We start from the raw sequence: 16,427 nt of genomic DNA, 5'->3' as shown, positions 1-16,427 counted from the left end.
AATGCACTTTTCCAATTTATATTATGTTGTACAGGTAATAGAATGGAGGGTAGAGTAATTTTTATTAGTAATATTAAGTTACGCATTCTCAGTGAGTGTTGCAGATAATGAGTGTCGTCTTAAAACTTTTTTGCTGTTATCATATTAGTTATATTTAACAGGTGAAGTTTATATACTTGCATATGACACACAGGATTTGTTATCACTACTCAGCCTTTTGACAGCTAATCTCTAGAGATTTTCTCTTTCTTTTTTAAATGATGCTGTATGGAGCCTGAAGGTTCCAAGAATGTGACTGGGCTAGTTGATCCTTCATCTTCCACTACCCCGTTGCAATAAGAGTGGCTCCCATTTTAAGTATGTGGCTTCCATTCATGCATTTATTTTATTTTAGAGTCTACTGACAGAACCAAGCACTGTTGTAATCACAGGGATTATAGCCATGGCATGACAGGCAAGGTCCCTGTGCTCGAGGAGTTTCCCTCCTAGTGGAAGAGACAGACAATGTAAAACAAACAGGATAATTTCGTATTGTGATTTGGGCTATAAAGGAAATAGTGATTTGAAATGGTAATGGCAGAGAGCTGGGCAGGTGATAGGAGGTGGGCAGGGAGAGGCTTTTTTCAGGGGTAACTTGTGAATTGTCACCTGAAGGATGAGCAACAAACCAAGTAAGGAAAGAATTCTATAGCTTAAAGTTGGGGGGAAATATTAGACAACCATTTCTCTAGAAAGAATCCTCTTCTTTAGTCTTTTGTGTTATCCTGAAGATATATGCTTTTAGTCTACTTTTTCGTGATGTACCCAGTACTGTTCACAAGCATCAAAAAAAAAAAAAAAAATACAAGCAAAAATTAGGTTTTTATTTATTTTGAGAGTTCCTTGTCCAGAGGATAAAATCTGTTTTTTCCTTAATTTGGCTTCCAAGGCCCTTGAGTAGTCTTTAGCTTAACTTAGCTTTATACCCCTTTTATCTTGTATATACAGGAACCTCATGTTTCTGTCAGACTAATTTTACTCATTGCTCTCAGAACCCTTGTCACCCTGTGCTTTCCTACTTTTATGCTATTGCTCATATTGTGTCCCTTGAATGAAGTTTATTCTCCATTTCATTGTACCCAGTTAAATTTCTTCTCCCTTTAGATGATCCTTGTAATTTCTCTTACTATCTTAATGTAACTGAGATTTTAAGTATAGCACATACTTAAAGATTCCTTTGCATTCATTTTTCACCCATTCTTAAATTGAGGATACCATGAGGCATCCACAGTTGAAATCAGCTGCTACTTGCTTGATTGATTAGTCAGGAGGTAAAATTACCTAGAGGCATGCTAGGACCTGCCTCTCTTTCTCCTTTTTTGCTGTACTGTATCTCTACAGGCATCAGCTTGGGAAAAGGATAATACTCAGTTTTTCAACTGTATTGTCCTACTCATCCTTTTAGAGTCTTATGATAATTTGATAAATTTTCCTAAAACTGCCTCTGTTATTTTTCATACTAACCTATATATTTTTTCTCTGAAAGGAATGCTTTCTTTCCTTAGACTAGCCACTTTGCTCCCTATGTTTTCCTGCTTTTAAATTGGCAATGTGAGAGGTAGTCTTAATTACACTGCATAAACATAGCTGGTAGGGAGAGATGTGTGCTATGATAGGGGGCTGGTAGGGAGAGATGTGTTTAGATTGGGAGGTCAGGGAGGGCTTTTCTCAGGTTGTGGCATTTAAGCTGAGACCTGAAGGATGACCAAGAAATAGGCAGGCAGTGAGGGGGAGATAGAATGTTTGAGGGATGTAGAGTAGGGAACAGCTGGGCATAGAGTCAAAGAACAGAAAGAGGCCAGTATAGTTGAAGTGTAGTGAGCAAGGTCGAGTGCTGCAGGATGAGGCTGGAAAGGTAAGTGAGGCCAGAGAAGTTTGAATGCCTCCCTCTGTACTCATTAAAATTAAAAACATGAATCTGAGATAACATGTTTAAAAGATTACTTTGACTATTCTGTAGAGAGCATTTTGAAATAGAGGCCAGCATGAAAATGGGACAGCAGTTTACATACTATGGTGAACCCAGTGAATTTCTACTGGAGTCAGAATGAGATCCTTACTCCAGGATTAATTCTGCATTGCCCTGAAATGCTAGCTGACTATTTGCTCTGTGTGGTACTGAACCAAGTGCCTGAGATCACTGAAGAGTCCAGAGTTATGTGTGAATAATTTTTCTAAGCAAATAGAAGCATAGACACTGAGTCCTGAGGGCATAGGCAATTAAAAGGCTCTAGGCTTCTTTTGTTACTTTGTTAATAAAGCTCTCACCAAGAGCTAACAGAACGGAGGATAAAAATCCTGCTCTCAAATCTTCACTAATCCATTAGTAGAAAATCACATGGCAGAGGTCAAAAGAGGTTACTAACATTCATAAGCATAGCATTTCAGACTTAGTTGTGGTCTTTGCAGTCCTCCATACTCAGCCAGTACCTTATTTAACAAGTGAAGATAACCATAGAAGTTAGATGACCTCTTCATTTTTATTTAGTAAGGTAGAGGTAAAATCTGGGCTGAAGCTCAGATTGCCTGATTGAGTGCTCTTTTCACTAAATGAGTGGTTCTCAACTTGGTTAGACCCAACCTCCCCACCCTTTAAAAGATATTTTAAATGACTAATTTAAAAAGTTGAGGTACAGTTCACAGACCATGCAGTTATCTCCCTCCCTCCCTGAAACATATATTTTAGCAGTTACTCCATTTTCTTCGCCTCCCTGCCCACTCCCCAATTGCTGATGGACTTTCTGTCTTGATAATTTTCCTTTTATGGACATTTCATATACGCTGATTATATAACATGTGGTCTCCTGTGACTGGCGTCTTTCATTTAGCATAGTGTTTTCAAGGTTCATCCGTGTTGTATCATGTATCACATGTATCAGTACTTAATTCCTTTTTTCCCCCAGATTAAAATTTCTTTTTTTTCCCCCCTGGGGAAGATTGACCCTGAGCTAACATCTGTTGCCAATCTTCCTCTCTCTCTCTCTCTCTCTCCTTTTTTATCCTACCCAAAGCCCCAGTACATAGTTGTATATTTTGGTTGTAGGTCCTTCTAGTTCTTCTGTGTGAGCCATCACCACAGTATGGCTGCTGACAGATGAGTGGTGTGGTTCCGCACTTGGGGACCAAACCTGCGCCACTGGAGCGGAGCATACTGAACTTAAACCACTAGGCCATTAAGGCTGGCTCTAAAGTTTCTTTACTTCAGTAATTCTCAGAGCCTTTAAAGTACATTGACATTTTCTATGAGAGATTATTATGTACAGCTTTCTCCAGATTTACATGACCATGCACCATTTTTTATTCAGAGCATCTCATAGAGTTAGAGTTTGTGAAATGATGAATTAGGGACCTCTGTCTAAACTACACAAGTCAAAGTCACATGTAAGGTATGGTGGACCTTTACTTGGTAAGTTTTATTGATGTATAATTTACCTGCCATACAGTTCACCCATTTAAAGTGTGTGATTCACTGGTTTTTAATAAATTCACAGTTCTGCACCCATCACCACAACCAATTTTAGAACATTTTCATCACTCGAAAAGAAACCCCTGGCTATCATCCCCCAACCTTCTCCACCGTTTTGCTCCCAGCCCTAGACAACCATTAATCTCCTTTCTGTCTCTCTAGATTTGCCTATTATGAATGTTTCATATAAGTAGAATCCTACAATATGTAGTCTTTTGTGGCTGGTTTATTTCACTTAGCATAATATTTTCAAGGTTCATCCATATTACGGCATGTAGCAGTACTTGTTCCCTTTTAATCCCGGAAAGTATTCCATTGTGTAGATATGCCATGTTTGATTTATCCATTAATCAGTTAACGGACATTTGGTTTGTTTCCATCTTTTGGCTGTTCAGAATAATGTGCTGTGGACATTTGTGGACATGTTTTCATTTCTGTTGGGATGTATACCTAGAAGTAGAATTGCTGGATCAAATGATAACTCTGTTTAACCCTTTCAGGAACTGCCAGACTGTTTTCCAAAGCTGCTGAGTATTTTGCATTCACAGCAGCAATGTGTATGAGGATTCCAGTTTCTCTGCATTGTGTATGAGGATTCCAGTTTCTCTGCATCCTCATCAACACTTGTTAGTCTGTTGTTTTTTTTTTTTTTCACTGTAGCTATCATAATGTGAAGTGCCATTTCGTTGGTGGTGTAATTTGAATTTCCTTCATGGCTGATGTTTGTAGAGCATCTTTACATGTGCTTTTTGGACATTTGTCTGTCGTCTTTGGAGAAATGTTTGAGGTGTTCTGCTTATTTTAAAACTGGTTTATCTTTTGTATTGAGTTTTGAGAGTTCTACTAGTAGAAGTAGATAAAAATCCTTTGGACATGATTTGCAAATATGTTCTCCCATTTTCTGGATTGTCTTCTCACTTTCTTGATGGTGTCCTGTCCTGTGAAACACAAAAGTTTGTAACTTTTACAGAGTCTAATTTATCTGTTTTTTCTTTTTTTGCTTGTACTGTTGGTGGTGATTTATGCCTATAGTTTCTTGTAAGAGTTTTACAGTTTCAGCTCTTACACTTAGGTCTGTGGTTCGTTTTGAATTAGTTTCTGTGTATGGTGTGAAGAACGGGTCCGACTCAACTTGACTCTTCTGTGTGTGCACCTTCCCTTAAGTATTTTGTGAAATGTCCATTTCTAGCCTGTCTGTAAACGTAAATATTACATGCTACCTTTACATGTAAGAGTAGGAAAAATATGAGTAGTTCTGAAGGAAATAGTGTAATACGTAATTTTCACAAAGTAGTTTGTATCACTGTGCTCAAAGTATTTAGCGTATTCATTTGAGATAGGAAAGCAATACTGTTTTTAAAACTAGCTTTATTAATGAAATTCAGTGAGAGCCACATCCTTCATTTAATAGTTTTTCGTCCTAACTCTAGCAAAGTAATCTTGATATCATTTGCTTGTAATAGATGAAAGTGTAGCATTATTGTATACTATTATTGGTGGTGATGAGATTTTTCCAAGTAGTATACATCTTGGTAAAAGTTTGAAACAAAACTAAGTACGGTACAGTTTACACAGCAATTATATTCCAAGAAAATTCAGCATAATTTATGTTAAGCAGAATTAGGTTTTCGGCTCAGCTAATTTAAGCTGATTTTTTCAGACATGGGACAGTTCTTTCAGAAAAGTTCTATGCACAGTAGCCATCCCTGGTCCCATTTCACTAAGTCTCAGTGGGCAGCTTCATCTAGGGCAGTGCTGTTCAGTGAGCCACGAATGCAATTTTAAATTTTCTAGTAGCTAACTTCTGGAATTAATTTTAGTAATATATACTATTTAATCCAATATACCAAAAATAGATCATCATGTAATCAGTATAAAATATTAATGTGGTATTTTACATTCTTTTTGTACTAAGTCTTTAAATTCAGTGTGTATTTTACACACATAGCAAATCTCAATTTAGAGTAACCACGTTTCAAGTACTCAATAGCTATATGTGACTAAGTGGCTGTCATTTGGATAGCATGTATGTAGAGAGAATGACTCAACTACAGGCTACTGTCAAATGCAAGCCTATTGTCACATCATCTCATGTTTCCCCCCTCCCCAAGAGACATAGTCTGGTTAGCTACAACTTTTGCTTTTTTACCACCAGTTAGTTCATACACAATTGGTAAATTGGAGAATGACATCAATATAAACTGAAGTTGTGTTGGTTCATGTGTGAAATTGTTTTTTTCTGGACAAGGAGAATCAGAATAGCAGGAGTAGGGTTATAACCTTCAAATAGAAAGGACAAAGCCCTCAACCAGCTGTTACACTGGCAAGACCCCCAAAGAAAAGTCAAGTCTCTTCCCCTAGCCTTGCGTGGCTCTGTGGCCAGTTGCACCTTCTCCACTTCTCGTTTTAACTGTAGCCTCAGTGCTCAGAGCTTTACTCCCATGTTCTCAGCCCCAGCAAGCCACATTTCTGTCCTAATGTTTTTTTGCATTTTTAACATCCCCTGAAACAATCCACAACCATGCTGAGCTGCTTCCTGTGCTGTCCAAGTTTGTGTTAGTGCTCTGGGTGTAAGAAAGTTGCATAATTTTGAGTGATTTGCTCCTACTCTTTTTTTTCTCATAAGATTTGTTTCTAGTGTGCCATTTTGCAGAATTCAGGGTTTTTCAGGAAGACATCCGTCTTGTGGCAAAAATACCCATTGCAGATTTATGGCTTTCTTTGTGAAATCCCCTTATTTTTAATTGTTTGTGGTCTCTGGTTTTGGAGTGATTAGAGGAGGAACAAAGACAATGGAAGGGAATATACAGAATTAAGTATGGCCCAGATACTGACCACACCAGAACCATCTTGAGAGTGTTTATTAAAAATTCAGATCTTGGAGTCCCATTCCATATACTGTGAATCAGAATCTCTGTGAGATGCAACCTAGAAGTCGACATTTTTTAATTTAATGGAAGTTCGTGATCCACTGCCAAACCTTATTCAGTCATACCTATTATCTGCTTTAATTAGTTTGAAAACAAGCTTGGGGTGGTATATGTCCTTGAAATCTTTCATTTAGTATTATAGATATACCTTATCTGTTCCTTCTAGTTATTTGTAAAGGGCATTAAGATTTAATCTCTAAGTCTAAGGATCTGGTAGTGAATTTTCATGGTTGTCATGTCTGAATAAGGACATAAATGCCGTAATATTTTGCCCCTGAGTAGAGTGAAAACTGTTGTTTCACCTTTTGGAAAGCTGGTTGCATTTCCCAGCTTTGTTTGATCATATAGAACTGTATATACTTCCTGCTTTCCCTCTTATTTCCAAGTTCCCTTATCTAAATGAGAGGCAGTCTAATTGCTTCATGCTGAGCAATCTTGCTGAGTCAGGTGTGTTTCACTACATTTTTTGGCCTGTTTCCCAGAGTACTCTTCTAGGGTTCTGTCTTTCTCAGATTGTAGGTTATGTCCTCCTCACCCTTACAGTCTGGCTTCTCAAGTTTTGATGGATGCCGAGTAGGGGTTATTCTGCCTTTTAAATATTGAAGATTCTGTCACGGAAAAGGTTATCTTGCATTGTTATATTAACTACTTAGATTAGCATCTAGCCCAGTTGGCACACTTTTTCTTAAAGAGCTGGATAATAAATATTTTCATCTTGTAAGCCACACAGTCATTGTCACAATTAAAAAGCAAAAGTAGCCATAGATAATACTTAAATGATTGGCTGCAGCTGTGTTCTCATAAAACTGTGTTAATAAAAACATACCCAGCAGGTTGTAGGTGGCTGACCCTTGGATTCTAGTCTGATACCAGCATCCAATCATGTTGTTACATCTCCGTTTCATATCTGCCTTTGGTTAAGCACTGGCAGGAGAACTTTGCTCGCCCTCTAGATTCTTCAGGCTGCAAGCATAAACATATAACCCCTTTATTCCCACCACTCCCCCCCAAAAAAAACCCCAAGTAATTCTTAATAGCACCCCTTTCTTAGAAACCTTTAAAACTTGCTTCATCAATCCTAATTTTAATTTCTCAAGGTTGGTTTAAATGTGTGTCATTTAAAACCAGTTTTATCCCACTTATCTATAAATACTATTTTTCTCAAGGTGCTGTTTTTTTTCTCTTTGAAGTAGTGAGTGTTTTTCTTGGTAATGTACAGAGAGCACAAAGGGCGGTCAACCATAGAAACAGCTTTTGCTTTCATTACTTTGTTGGGCCAAACAGCATCCATGAGATTATCTCTCACCAGTATTTACGTTATCTTCCTTAGTGCACTTGAATAATCGCTAGATTGAGCATAAACCTTCTGAGTTCAAGCTTTATGCACGACTCTCCTCTGCTCCGGATATGTTACCACCCGCAAATCACTTACTCTTTTGCTCAGCCTTAGACTCTACATTACACTACTAATATAAAAAACTTATGTTCTTATCCTGAAACACACAGGTTCATCATGGGGTAGAATACAAAACTTCACGTGAGTTTTTAAGATAAGATAGATTTCAAAGAAACATTGTGTTGTAGCACTTCCTGTAGGTATGGCTCTGGAAAGTCATAACCAGCACCACCATCATTACTGTGACCCTGGGGATGATAGTATGAATGGTAGCTTTCATTATAGAGAGTTAGCTTTGTTGAGCTTTCTGTAGTCATGTTATTCAGGGGCAAATCTGCCCTCCCTTTACTTCTTAAGCACATTCTTCTGGCTGGAATCTAAAGTTCTGTTGGCCTGCTTTACCGTAACATGCTTTCTATAAAACCTCTTTCACTTAGTTTTGGATTCTATTTAAGAATGTTTTTAGTCTTTGACTAAAATATTGTATCTTAATCTTGTTCCTCACTTCCTTTTTTTTTTTTTTGGTGAGAAAGATTGGCCCTGAGCTAACATCTCTGCCAGTCTTTTTTTCTTCTTCTTCTTCTTCTCCCCAAAGCTACCCAGTACATAGTTGTATATCCTAGTCATAGGTCATTCTGGCTTTGCTATGAGGGACACTGCCTCAGCATGGCTTGATGAGTGGTGTCATGTCTGCACCCAAGGATCTGAACCAGCAAAACCCTCAGCTGCCGAGGTGGAGTGTGCAAACATAACCATTTAGCCACAGGGCCCTCCCCTAAAAAAGTTTTTGTCACATCTGAAAAGTGCAAATTTCAGCATAGATCTAAAGTTTTCTTTAAAATTTGGAGTTTATTTTTTCTTTGTTTCTGAGTGTGTTGGAGTCCTCAGCCCACCCCTGGATTCAGTGGTTCTCTAAGAGGACTTGCAGGTCTTTGAATCTGCTTCTAGCTTCCCTTGTAAGCCAGCCCCTAGCCAACGTTATATCTTCGCCATTGCCTTTTCTCTTTCCATACACTTACTTCATTCTGACTCATATTGGTTATTTACTATATGCAAGGTGAAGTTAGAGTCCCCGTCTTTCACCTCTAATGGAAGAGACTCCCAAATCCACTTCTGAATTCTTAGTTCTACATAAATCTGCTGACCATTTCCACTTGGATATCTAAAACCTTATAGTCATCTTCTGTCTGTCCCAGTTCACCTTTCTTATCCATCTAGTTTTCCCTGTTGATTGAAATAGTTTCAGTTCAGTTTTTTAAGTTTCAGTTGTTAGTTTTGCTAAGTGGTCTAGATTAATTATTTCATAGAATGTGGAATGCTTATTTATTTCTGCTCATAACAACTCTGGTTCTGACTTCTAACTAACTGCTGGACCACTGGAGCATTTAAATTGCTCTTCCCACTTCCAGTTTTTGTTCATTATAGTGTAGCCTCCATACCATTGCTAGCTAAGTTAAAAAAAAAAAAAAAAAAAAAAAAAGTTGGGGCTGGCCCCGTGGCCGAGCGGTTAAGTTCGCGCGCTCCGCTGCAGGCGGCCCAGTGTTTTGTTAGTTCGAATCCTGGGCGCGGACATGGCACTGCTCATCAGACCACGCTGAGGCAGCGTCCCACATGCCACAACTAGAGGAACCCACAACGAAGAATACACAACTATGTACCGGGGGACTTTGGGGAGAAAAAGGAAAAAATAAAATCTTTAAAAAAAAAAAAAAAAGTTGAATTATGTTATCTTGATGCTGAAAAATATGTGAAATGAAATTGAAATACTAACAATTAGACTTTTGTGGTGAACCTTTTTGTATTGTTAAAGTATTTTTGCAAAGTTAGATTTTTATACCTTGGCTTTTCTTAAGACAGTAAAAACTATTATCCCTGATGGTCTCTGAAATGCATAGGATATTCATAAAATTTGAGTCGCTTTAAAGCAAGTTTTAGGTAGAGTTGGGCTGTTATTAGGAGACTTGACATCATTTTCTTTGTCTTAAAAGCGAACACCTTCCCTGAGACTTAACTTTTTGAGAAGTTGATACTGTTTTAATTGAAAAATTGGCAAAACTATTAAAAAACAAGGGGTGGAGACTATTCAAGAAATAGAAAAATAATTGCAAAAACATAGGATCATTGTGACTTTTAGTTCTGTATCAGTTGAATTTTTGTGGCATTTTTCTCTGTGTACGTTGTGTTTCTGTCTTTCCCTAAAAAACTTTTATTCTAAAAACACCTACAAGTTGCTAGAAATGATATAGATGAGGTTTTGCTTATCTATTATAATTAACATAGTTCCATAGGTTTTCTTTTTTATGTTATAAATAACATAATTCCATGAAATTCCATGTTTCATAGGTTGTCATTCATGTAGTACGTGTGCTCTCTAAGCCATATCTTTAGTAGACTTAGAAATACTTTATATAAGTAGTATGAATATGTATATATTTCTGATGCTCATGTGAAAAATGATGTTTTAGGGATATACAGTGATCTGTAGTATGATAGAAACCAGTTTAAATTAAACATGAAATATAACTTATAATTCACTTTGCTCTTTATTTTTTTAAGGGACCAGTTACTCTCCACAAGAAAACTCACACAACCACAGTGCTCTTCATAGTTCAAATTCACATTCTTCTAATCCAAGCAATAATCCAAGCAAAACTTCAGATGCAGTAAGTATATAAACTTAAAAAGTATGTAAATTTTGGAATTTATTGTGAAAAAAACCCTCACAACAAGTCTTGTTAAATCTAATGTCTTTTCTTTAAAAAAGCTTTTAACCAAATTTGACCTTTTCTTAATGTATTTGAACTAATGAGCTAACCTTATTATAGAACTGAGGTTAGGCAGAAGATACCATCTTGGTATTCATCAGAGCAAAATTTTACCATAGGAATAACTGAGATATAAAGTGAAACTGCTGTAGTTACTTAAAGTGGTTTAACTTGAGCTTGCTCTTTCCATTGCATATAAGCTTCCTCGAGCATATAGTTATTGAGCACTCTGCTAGACCCAAGTGATAGAAGGTCCCTGTCCTCAAGGGCATGAAACCCAATTAGGAATTTTAGATATTTCTAAAATGAAGTAACTGTTAATGAAGTAGCTGCTATTACTTAGTTTGAGTTTTTTTAAGTCAAGGTTCAAATGAAAGTTCTGATACATTTATTTATTCAGCAAGAATTTAATAGGGTTTCAATTTGCCAAGCATATGCTAGGTTGTAGATACATAGAACTAGCAAAATGTGGCCCATCTTAAAGGAGCTTTTGGGCCTGTGGTGGAGTCTGAAAAGTAAAGAAAACAGTGCATGTTAAAGTTGCTTTTGGGAGCTTCAAGAGTGGGCCTCCCACCTTGGATGAGGAAGGTATGAAAGTATACGTAATGATACCCAACAGCTTGGATATGACTTAGCCAGTTGAGGAGGTCTACAATTTGTGCAGCATGTAAAGGAACAGCACCTGCAAAGACATGGAAGTGTGAAAAAGCATAGCATGTTCGGAGAACTTGCAAGGATTTTCATAGTGTGGAAAAATGGCAGGAGGTCAAGTTATAGGGATAAGTGGGGACCAGACGACAAAGAGTTGTATATCTTGCCAAGGAATATGAATTTTATATAAAGGCAATGGAGAGCTATTGAAGGATGAAGTTGGTGAAGTAACATCATATTTGCATTTTAAAAAATTATGTTAGATAGCAATGTGGAAAATACGTTATAGGAAGGAAAGAACAACTAGAAGGCTAGGGAAGTGTAGGTTGAATCCAACAGATTTTGCCTTGGATATTTGGGTGATCATCATACCTTAATTGGCATTGAAAACCCTCAGAGTTTATTGTTTCTTGTCCCTTGTTGAAGCAGTGTGGATAGTATATTTACATAGAAAATTGAGACATCAATAATAACATTATCATAAAAATAAATTTAGCGTAGTTTTAAAGATAGCGTTAATCAAGGTCTAGAGTACACAGAAAATTTCATATACAGAATTGGTTAAGCAGATACTGCAGGTATTAAGGACTGGAAAAACAAAAGGGAACACTGAGGTAACACATATATGGTGATTACCCCTTAGGGCTGGGAAATAAAAGGAAGAGTTTGGGATTATCAGAACCTAAGAGCTTAGATGAGGAACCCTACAGAGCTGGTGATAGTACTTCTGAGTGGTATGATGATGCTAGTTCTGGTCTGGAGTGGATAGCAGAGAGCTGGAAACTGAAACCAACTGTGGCTGCTAGGCTTCTCCTTTCCCTGCCTTCCAGTCTTCCTCTAATGCCTACTGTGTATTGACAGAATCTAACAGAAGGTCACCTGGCTAAATAGAATGTAATTTGCATTATTCCAGCCCTGCATCAGGAAACAGAATATAGAAGGGTAGTGTTGAGGCTGATACAACAGCTTGATAAACCTTCACAGGTGTTACCATCAAACTCCTTGTGATGAGTCATGTTCAATAAAACATGTACTCAAGATTTTAGAATGAATATCTCTGTTTTTGTGAAAAATGGACCCATTAAAATGGCGCTAACGTGAAGCTCCATTTATCACTGACAGTTCACATTTGGTATTTGTCTGCTGAAAAAATTCCTTATTCAAGGAAAACAGATTCTGATTATTTTGATTTTCAAGAAATGGATTAACATAGTAAAATCAGAAAGAACAAATAATAAGCATCAGATAAGCTTGAAAGACCGAAACCATAAAGGGTGTCAGGGGATTTCATTATGTGACTGGAAACTGAAGATCATTACCAGAATGGATTAAATGTTAGGTGTTTTCAGAATTGGTTTCCCTGTCTGTAGATTTCAACTGTTGTGTGTAATTAACCTCCAAGTAGTGGTCTCTTTCATTATTCTGTATTCACTGGGCATGACACATCATATGTCATTTACAAACTAATTTAATCTTACCTGGGAAGTCGGCTTTTGAACATTTCTGAAGGTTACTTGTAAACTGACTTTTTCTTTGTCTTAAAATCACTTCCAGTAGAATTTTTTAGGTAGTAAGTAAAACATAAAAGTCCCTTTCATCTAATATTTTCATAATGAAAGAATAAATAGATGAATATCAGGTAACCAAGGTTAAGACGTTATTTTAGCCCAGGTTAAAATAGGGAATAGCTTTTTTAAAAAGTGAGTTTTTTTCTCTTTGAGGTTTTCACATTTTAAATCTTTCTTGGGAAATCAGTAATAATATTAGAGTTATCTACACCGACATTTGGTTGTATGGGTGATTTATATTTATGTATATTTATCAAGTGAACTGTTGAAAGGTGAGTTGAAATTACCATATTTTTTCAGTATTAACGTTAAGACATTCACATGTAGTTCCCTGCTAAGTCCTATGATGAACATTTATTGTTGTTTAACACAGAGCCTTGCTCATGGTAAATATTTAGGAAAAGCTTCTTGAATGCCTCCTTTTTCCTAATCTAAGTCATGATAGGACTTAGAGATGTTACGTAGACTGTTTTAGATTAGTTATTCGTATTTGTGGGTTTTTTTTTTTTAGAGGCCTCTGAATTGAGTGTCTTCATTTAGGAAAAAATATTTTATTTCTACTTACAGACATTATAATTGGAATCTTTCCTTCTAAGTATCCTTCGCCAATTTTGATTTGCTTGGAAGTGCTTTAAATTCAGTCCTAGATAAGTTTGCATTTATATTCCAGTTCCTTTTGTTATCAATTAAATCTTTTGCATGTTTTGTAGCCAAGTTTGAGGCCCTTAGAATCTGTTCTTTGTAAGCAGTCTTGCCTGAAGATATTCTATTTAATTTTAAAAAAATAGAAATTTATCAGAGAACTCTTAGGATGCCATGAAATTTTTTGTTACAGCGAATGCCATCTTTGATGCTGTTATTTAATGAACTATTCTTTATTAATAATTCATAAATTAATTCCAGGATTGTTTCTTTTCCATAGTTTAACTTAGAAAAGAAGTAATGGGACTCCGTATTTCAGGGAGAGAGTGGAAAAGTAGATGCTTTTTTTTTTTAAGAAGAGAAAAGCAGCATTCATATAAGAGTTTTAAAAGACATTTTGAATTGAAGGAGAGCAGATAGGTGCCTCAGTAACTGTTTAGTGCTGTTCTTTTGGAGCAACCATTTTCATACTTTTTAGTCTCAAGACCTCTCTATTCATGAAAATTGGGAGCTTTTGTTTATGTGGACTCTGTCATCAGCATTTACCATATTAAAAATTAAAACTGATAAATTTGAAAAATAATTCATTTAAAAATCAGTTATAAACCCATTACATGTTAGCATATGCAGTCTATTTTTATGAAAAATAACTATTTCTAAAAACATCAGTTTCTCTTTAATGCTCGACTCAATAGAAGGTACTTATAATTTCATATCTGCTCTGCAGTCAGTCTTTGTGATATCAAATCTGTACAGCTTCTGAGAAAACCCCACTGTGTTCTTGTGATAGCTTGAGGAGAAAAAAGACAAAATTGTCTTACTATTATTATGAAAATAGTTTTGATCATGTGAAATGGTCTCGGGATCCTTCAAGGGTTCCTGGACAACAGTTGGAGAGTTGCTGCCTTAGAGCATGTGTTGGCGACTACATCAAGCCCAGTTTAGAAACCTTGAAATGTTTGCAGGCCTTTTGTTTGTTCTTAGTTTTAGATATTCTTTTTTTAAAATCAAGAAATTGAACACCTGAGGATCTAATGTATAATACGGTAACAATAATTGATAACACTGTATTATATAGTTGAAATTTGCTAACAGAGTAGGACTTACATGTTCTCACCAAAAAGAAGGTAAGTATGTGAGATGATGGATGTGTTAATTAACTAGATGAGTGGAATACTATCACAGTGTATTTGTATATCAACTGATCACTATGTACATTTTAAATATCTTATTTGTCAATTATACCTCAGTAAAACTGACAAAACCGTGAAGAGAAATTTAACACTTCCTGTTGCACATCAGCATTTAAAAAATTACCCCATTGCTTAAACGGGTTCCCCCGCCATAACCTTTTTTGAGGATGGAAGCGGGGTGGAGAAGATAAGCTAAAGTTACTGGTGTGTGATTGTAATCTTGTGCTCTGGAACACATTTCATTAAGTAAGACGTTAACTTGTACTGACCCAGGATTTGATAAGCAAAATTAGTGCAGTGTTGTAGACCCATGCTGTTCAGAGTTCTGATGTGTGAACTTCTAACTATCCTGGAGGTTGTGCCAAAATGTAAATTGTGTTGTTAAATACACTGTTTGGTTGAGCTGAATTTCTTCGTTTTCATAAAGCAAGACTTTGTGGCGAGGGAAGCAGTGTGTTGAATACATATTCTGATGCAAACTCCTTACCTCTTCTAGGACAGGTAACAAGAGCATTGGTCTTGACCACTCTGCTCTACTCTTGATGTCTTCTGTCTGCCTGCTTCAAATCTTATTCTGTCTTCAGACCTGTCCAGTAATCCCATATAACCCCTTGCCAAGTAAACCAAATCTTCTAGATACATCCACAGAAGGTCTCAGTTTGCATAATAATATAGGTTTAGGGAGTGGTTGGTGATAGAGAAGAACTTTGTGAATTTGGGCTTCTCGAAATGGGTCCCTGCAGCTTGGTGTAGCCTACTTCTGGAAACTAGGGGGATTGAGAATTAACTCTCCATTGATTTTAGAGGTTTGGAGGCAGAGGACTGATTTCCAATAGCTTCATTTTCTTGGGACGTAAACCCGAGAGCATAAACATATGGCAGAATCTGTAGTATTTCTTTAGCTACCCTCAAAATTATAACGACGTTTCCAGAGTTGGTGTTGATTTAGTGTATTAAATAATGGGCATCTGGAAACCTGAGTTTTGATCCTTTCTTCTGCCATTAACTAGTTTTGTGACCTGTGGACAACTCGTAAGTTCTGTTCTCTCAGCTCATTTACTACTTGGTAAAATTAAAACTGAGTAGCCAGGGCATAAGAGTTCTTTTCCTCAAGTTTTTTTTTTGTTTATTTTTGGGTTTTTTTTTTTTTTTGGTAGATATACACTCTGGTGAACCCAGAAGAAAGACTACCAGAGTATAGCATTGTTTCATTTTAATCTCAAAGCTCTTTTGAAAAAATAGTGCCCTTCATCTAGAAGTATACTTGGGATTCTACCAGTTTTCCTGGGACCTGTGCAGGCACTTAAACTTGACCCTTTTTGAGATGAGTGCCATGAAAACTGAGACTTGCAGATTTTTCTAATTTTATTATAATTTTATAGTGCCTATAAAATACCTTAAGGAGACTGTATCTGAGAACTTGTGAAGACCAGTTTTAGTTACAGGAAAAATGAGTGATGCTGCTGATCCTATATGTTTTGTGAGATAAGGTTTAGTTAATACTTGACCCATCTCATGGATTTTGAATGTGAAACAAATTTATAGTTTTTAATTAGCTTTGTGTTTACAATAAAAAAAGTTTTTGTGCATTTTTCCACCAAGTAGCAGTAAATACAGGCAGGTTGTTGTTTGTTACACTGTTTGTGATTACTTTTGTGCCTTAGAGAGTTTGGAAGTGATGTGCTCTCATACCGTCGAGTCACTTGAGAGTGGGTTCCCAGCAACCCCTCCCCACGTGACTGGATTTCAGCAGTTAAAATTAGGATAATGGGGAACT

General features: G+C 36.6%; 1 protein-coding gene across 12 annotated transcripts in view; it reads left to right on the top strand.

The window, feature by feature from the left end:
* WAC (WW domain containing adaptor with coiled-coil) overlaps positions 1-16,427 on the top strand; it is an 81,582-nt gene that overhangs the window by 34,087 nt on the left and 31,068 nt on the right. For all 12 annotated transcript variants that reach the window (XM_023632382.2, XM_070255237.1, XM_023632381.2 and 9 more), the window contains exon 4: positions 10,388-10,494. In XM_023632382.2, the coding sequence (XP_023488150.2) occupies positions 10,388-10,494 (107 nt within the window). The remainder of the gene's footprint in view (positions 1-10,387; positions 10,495-16,427) is intronic.

Source organism: Equus caballus, chromosome 29 (genome assembly GCF_041296265.1).
Source record: "Equus caballus isolate H_3958 breed thoroughbred chromosome 29, TB-T2T, whole genome shotgun sequence".
Classification (NCBI taxonomy): domain Eukaryota; kingdom Metazoa; phylum Chordata; class Mammalia; order Perissodactyla; family Equidae; genus Equus; species Equus caballus.
This window is presented reverse-complemented; position numbering and strand designations above follow the sequence as displayed.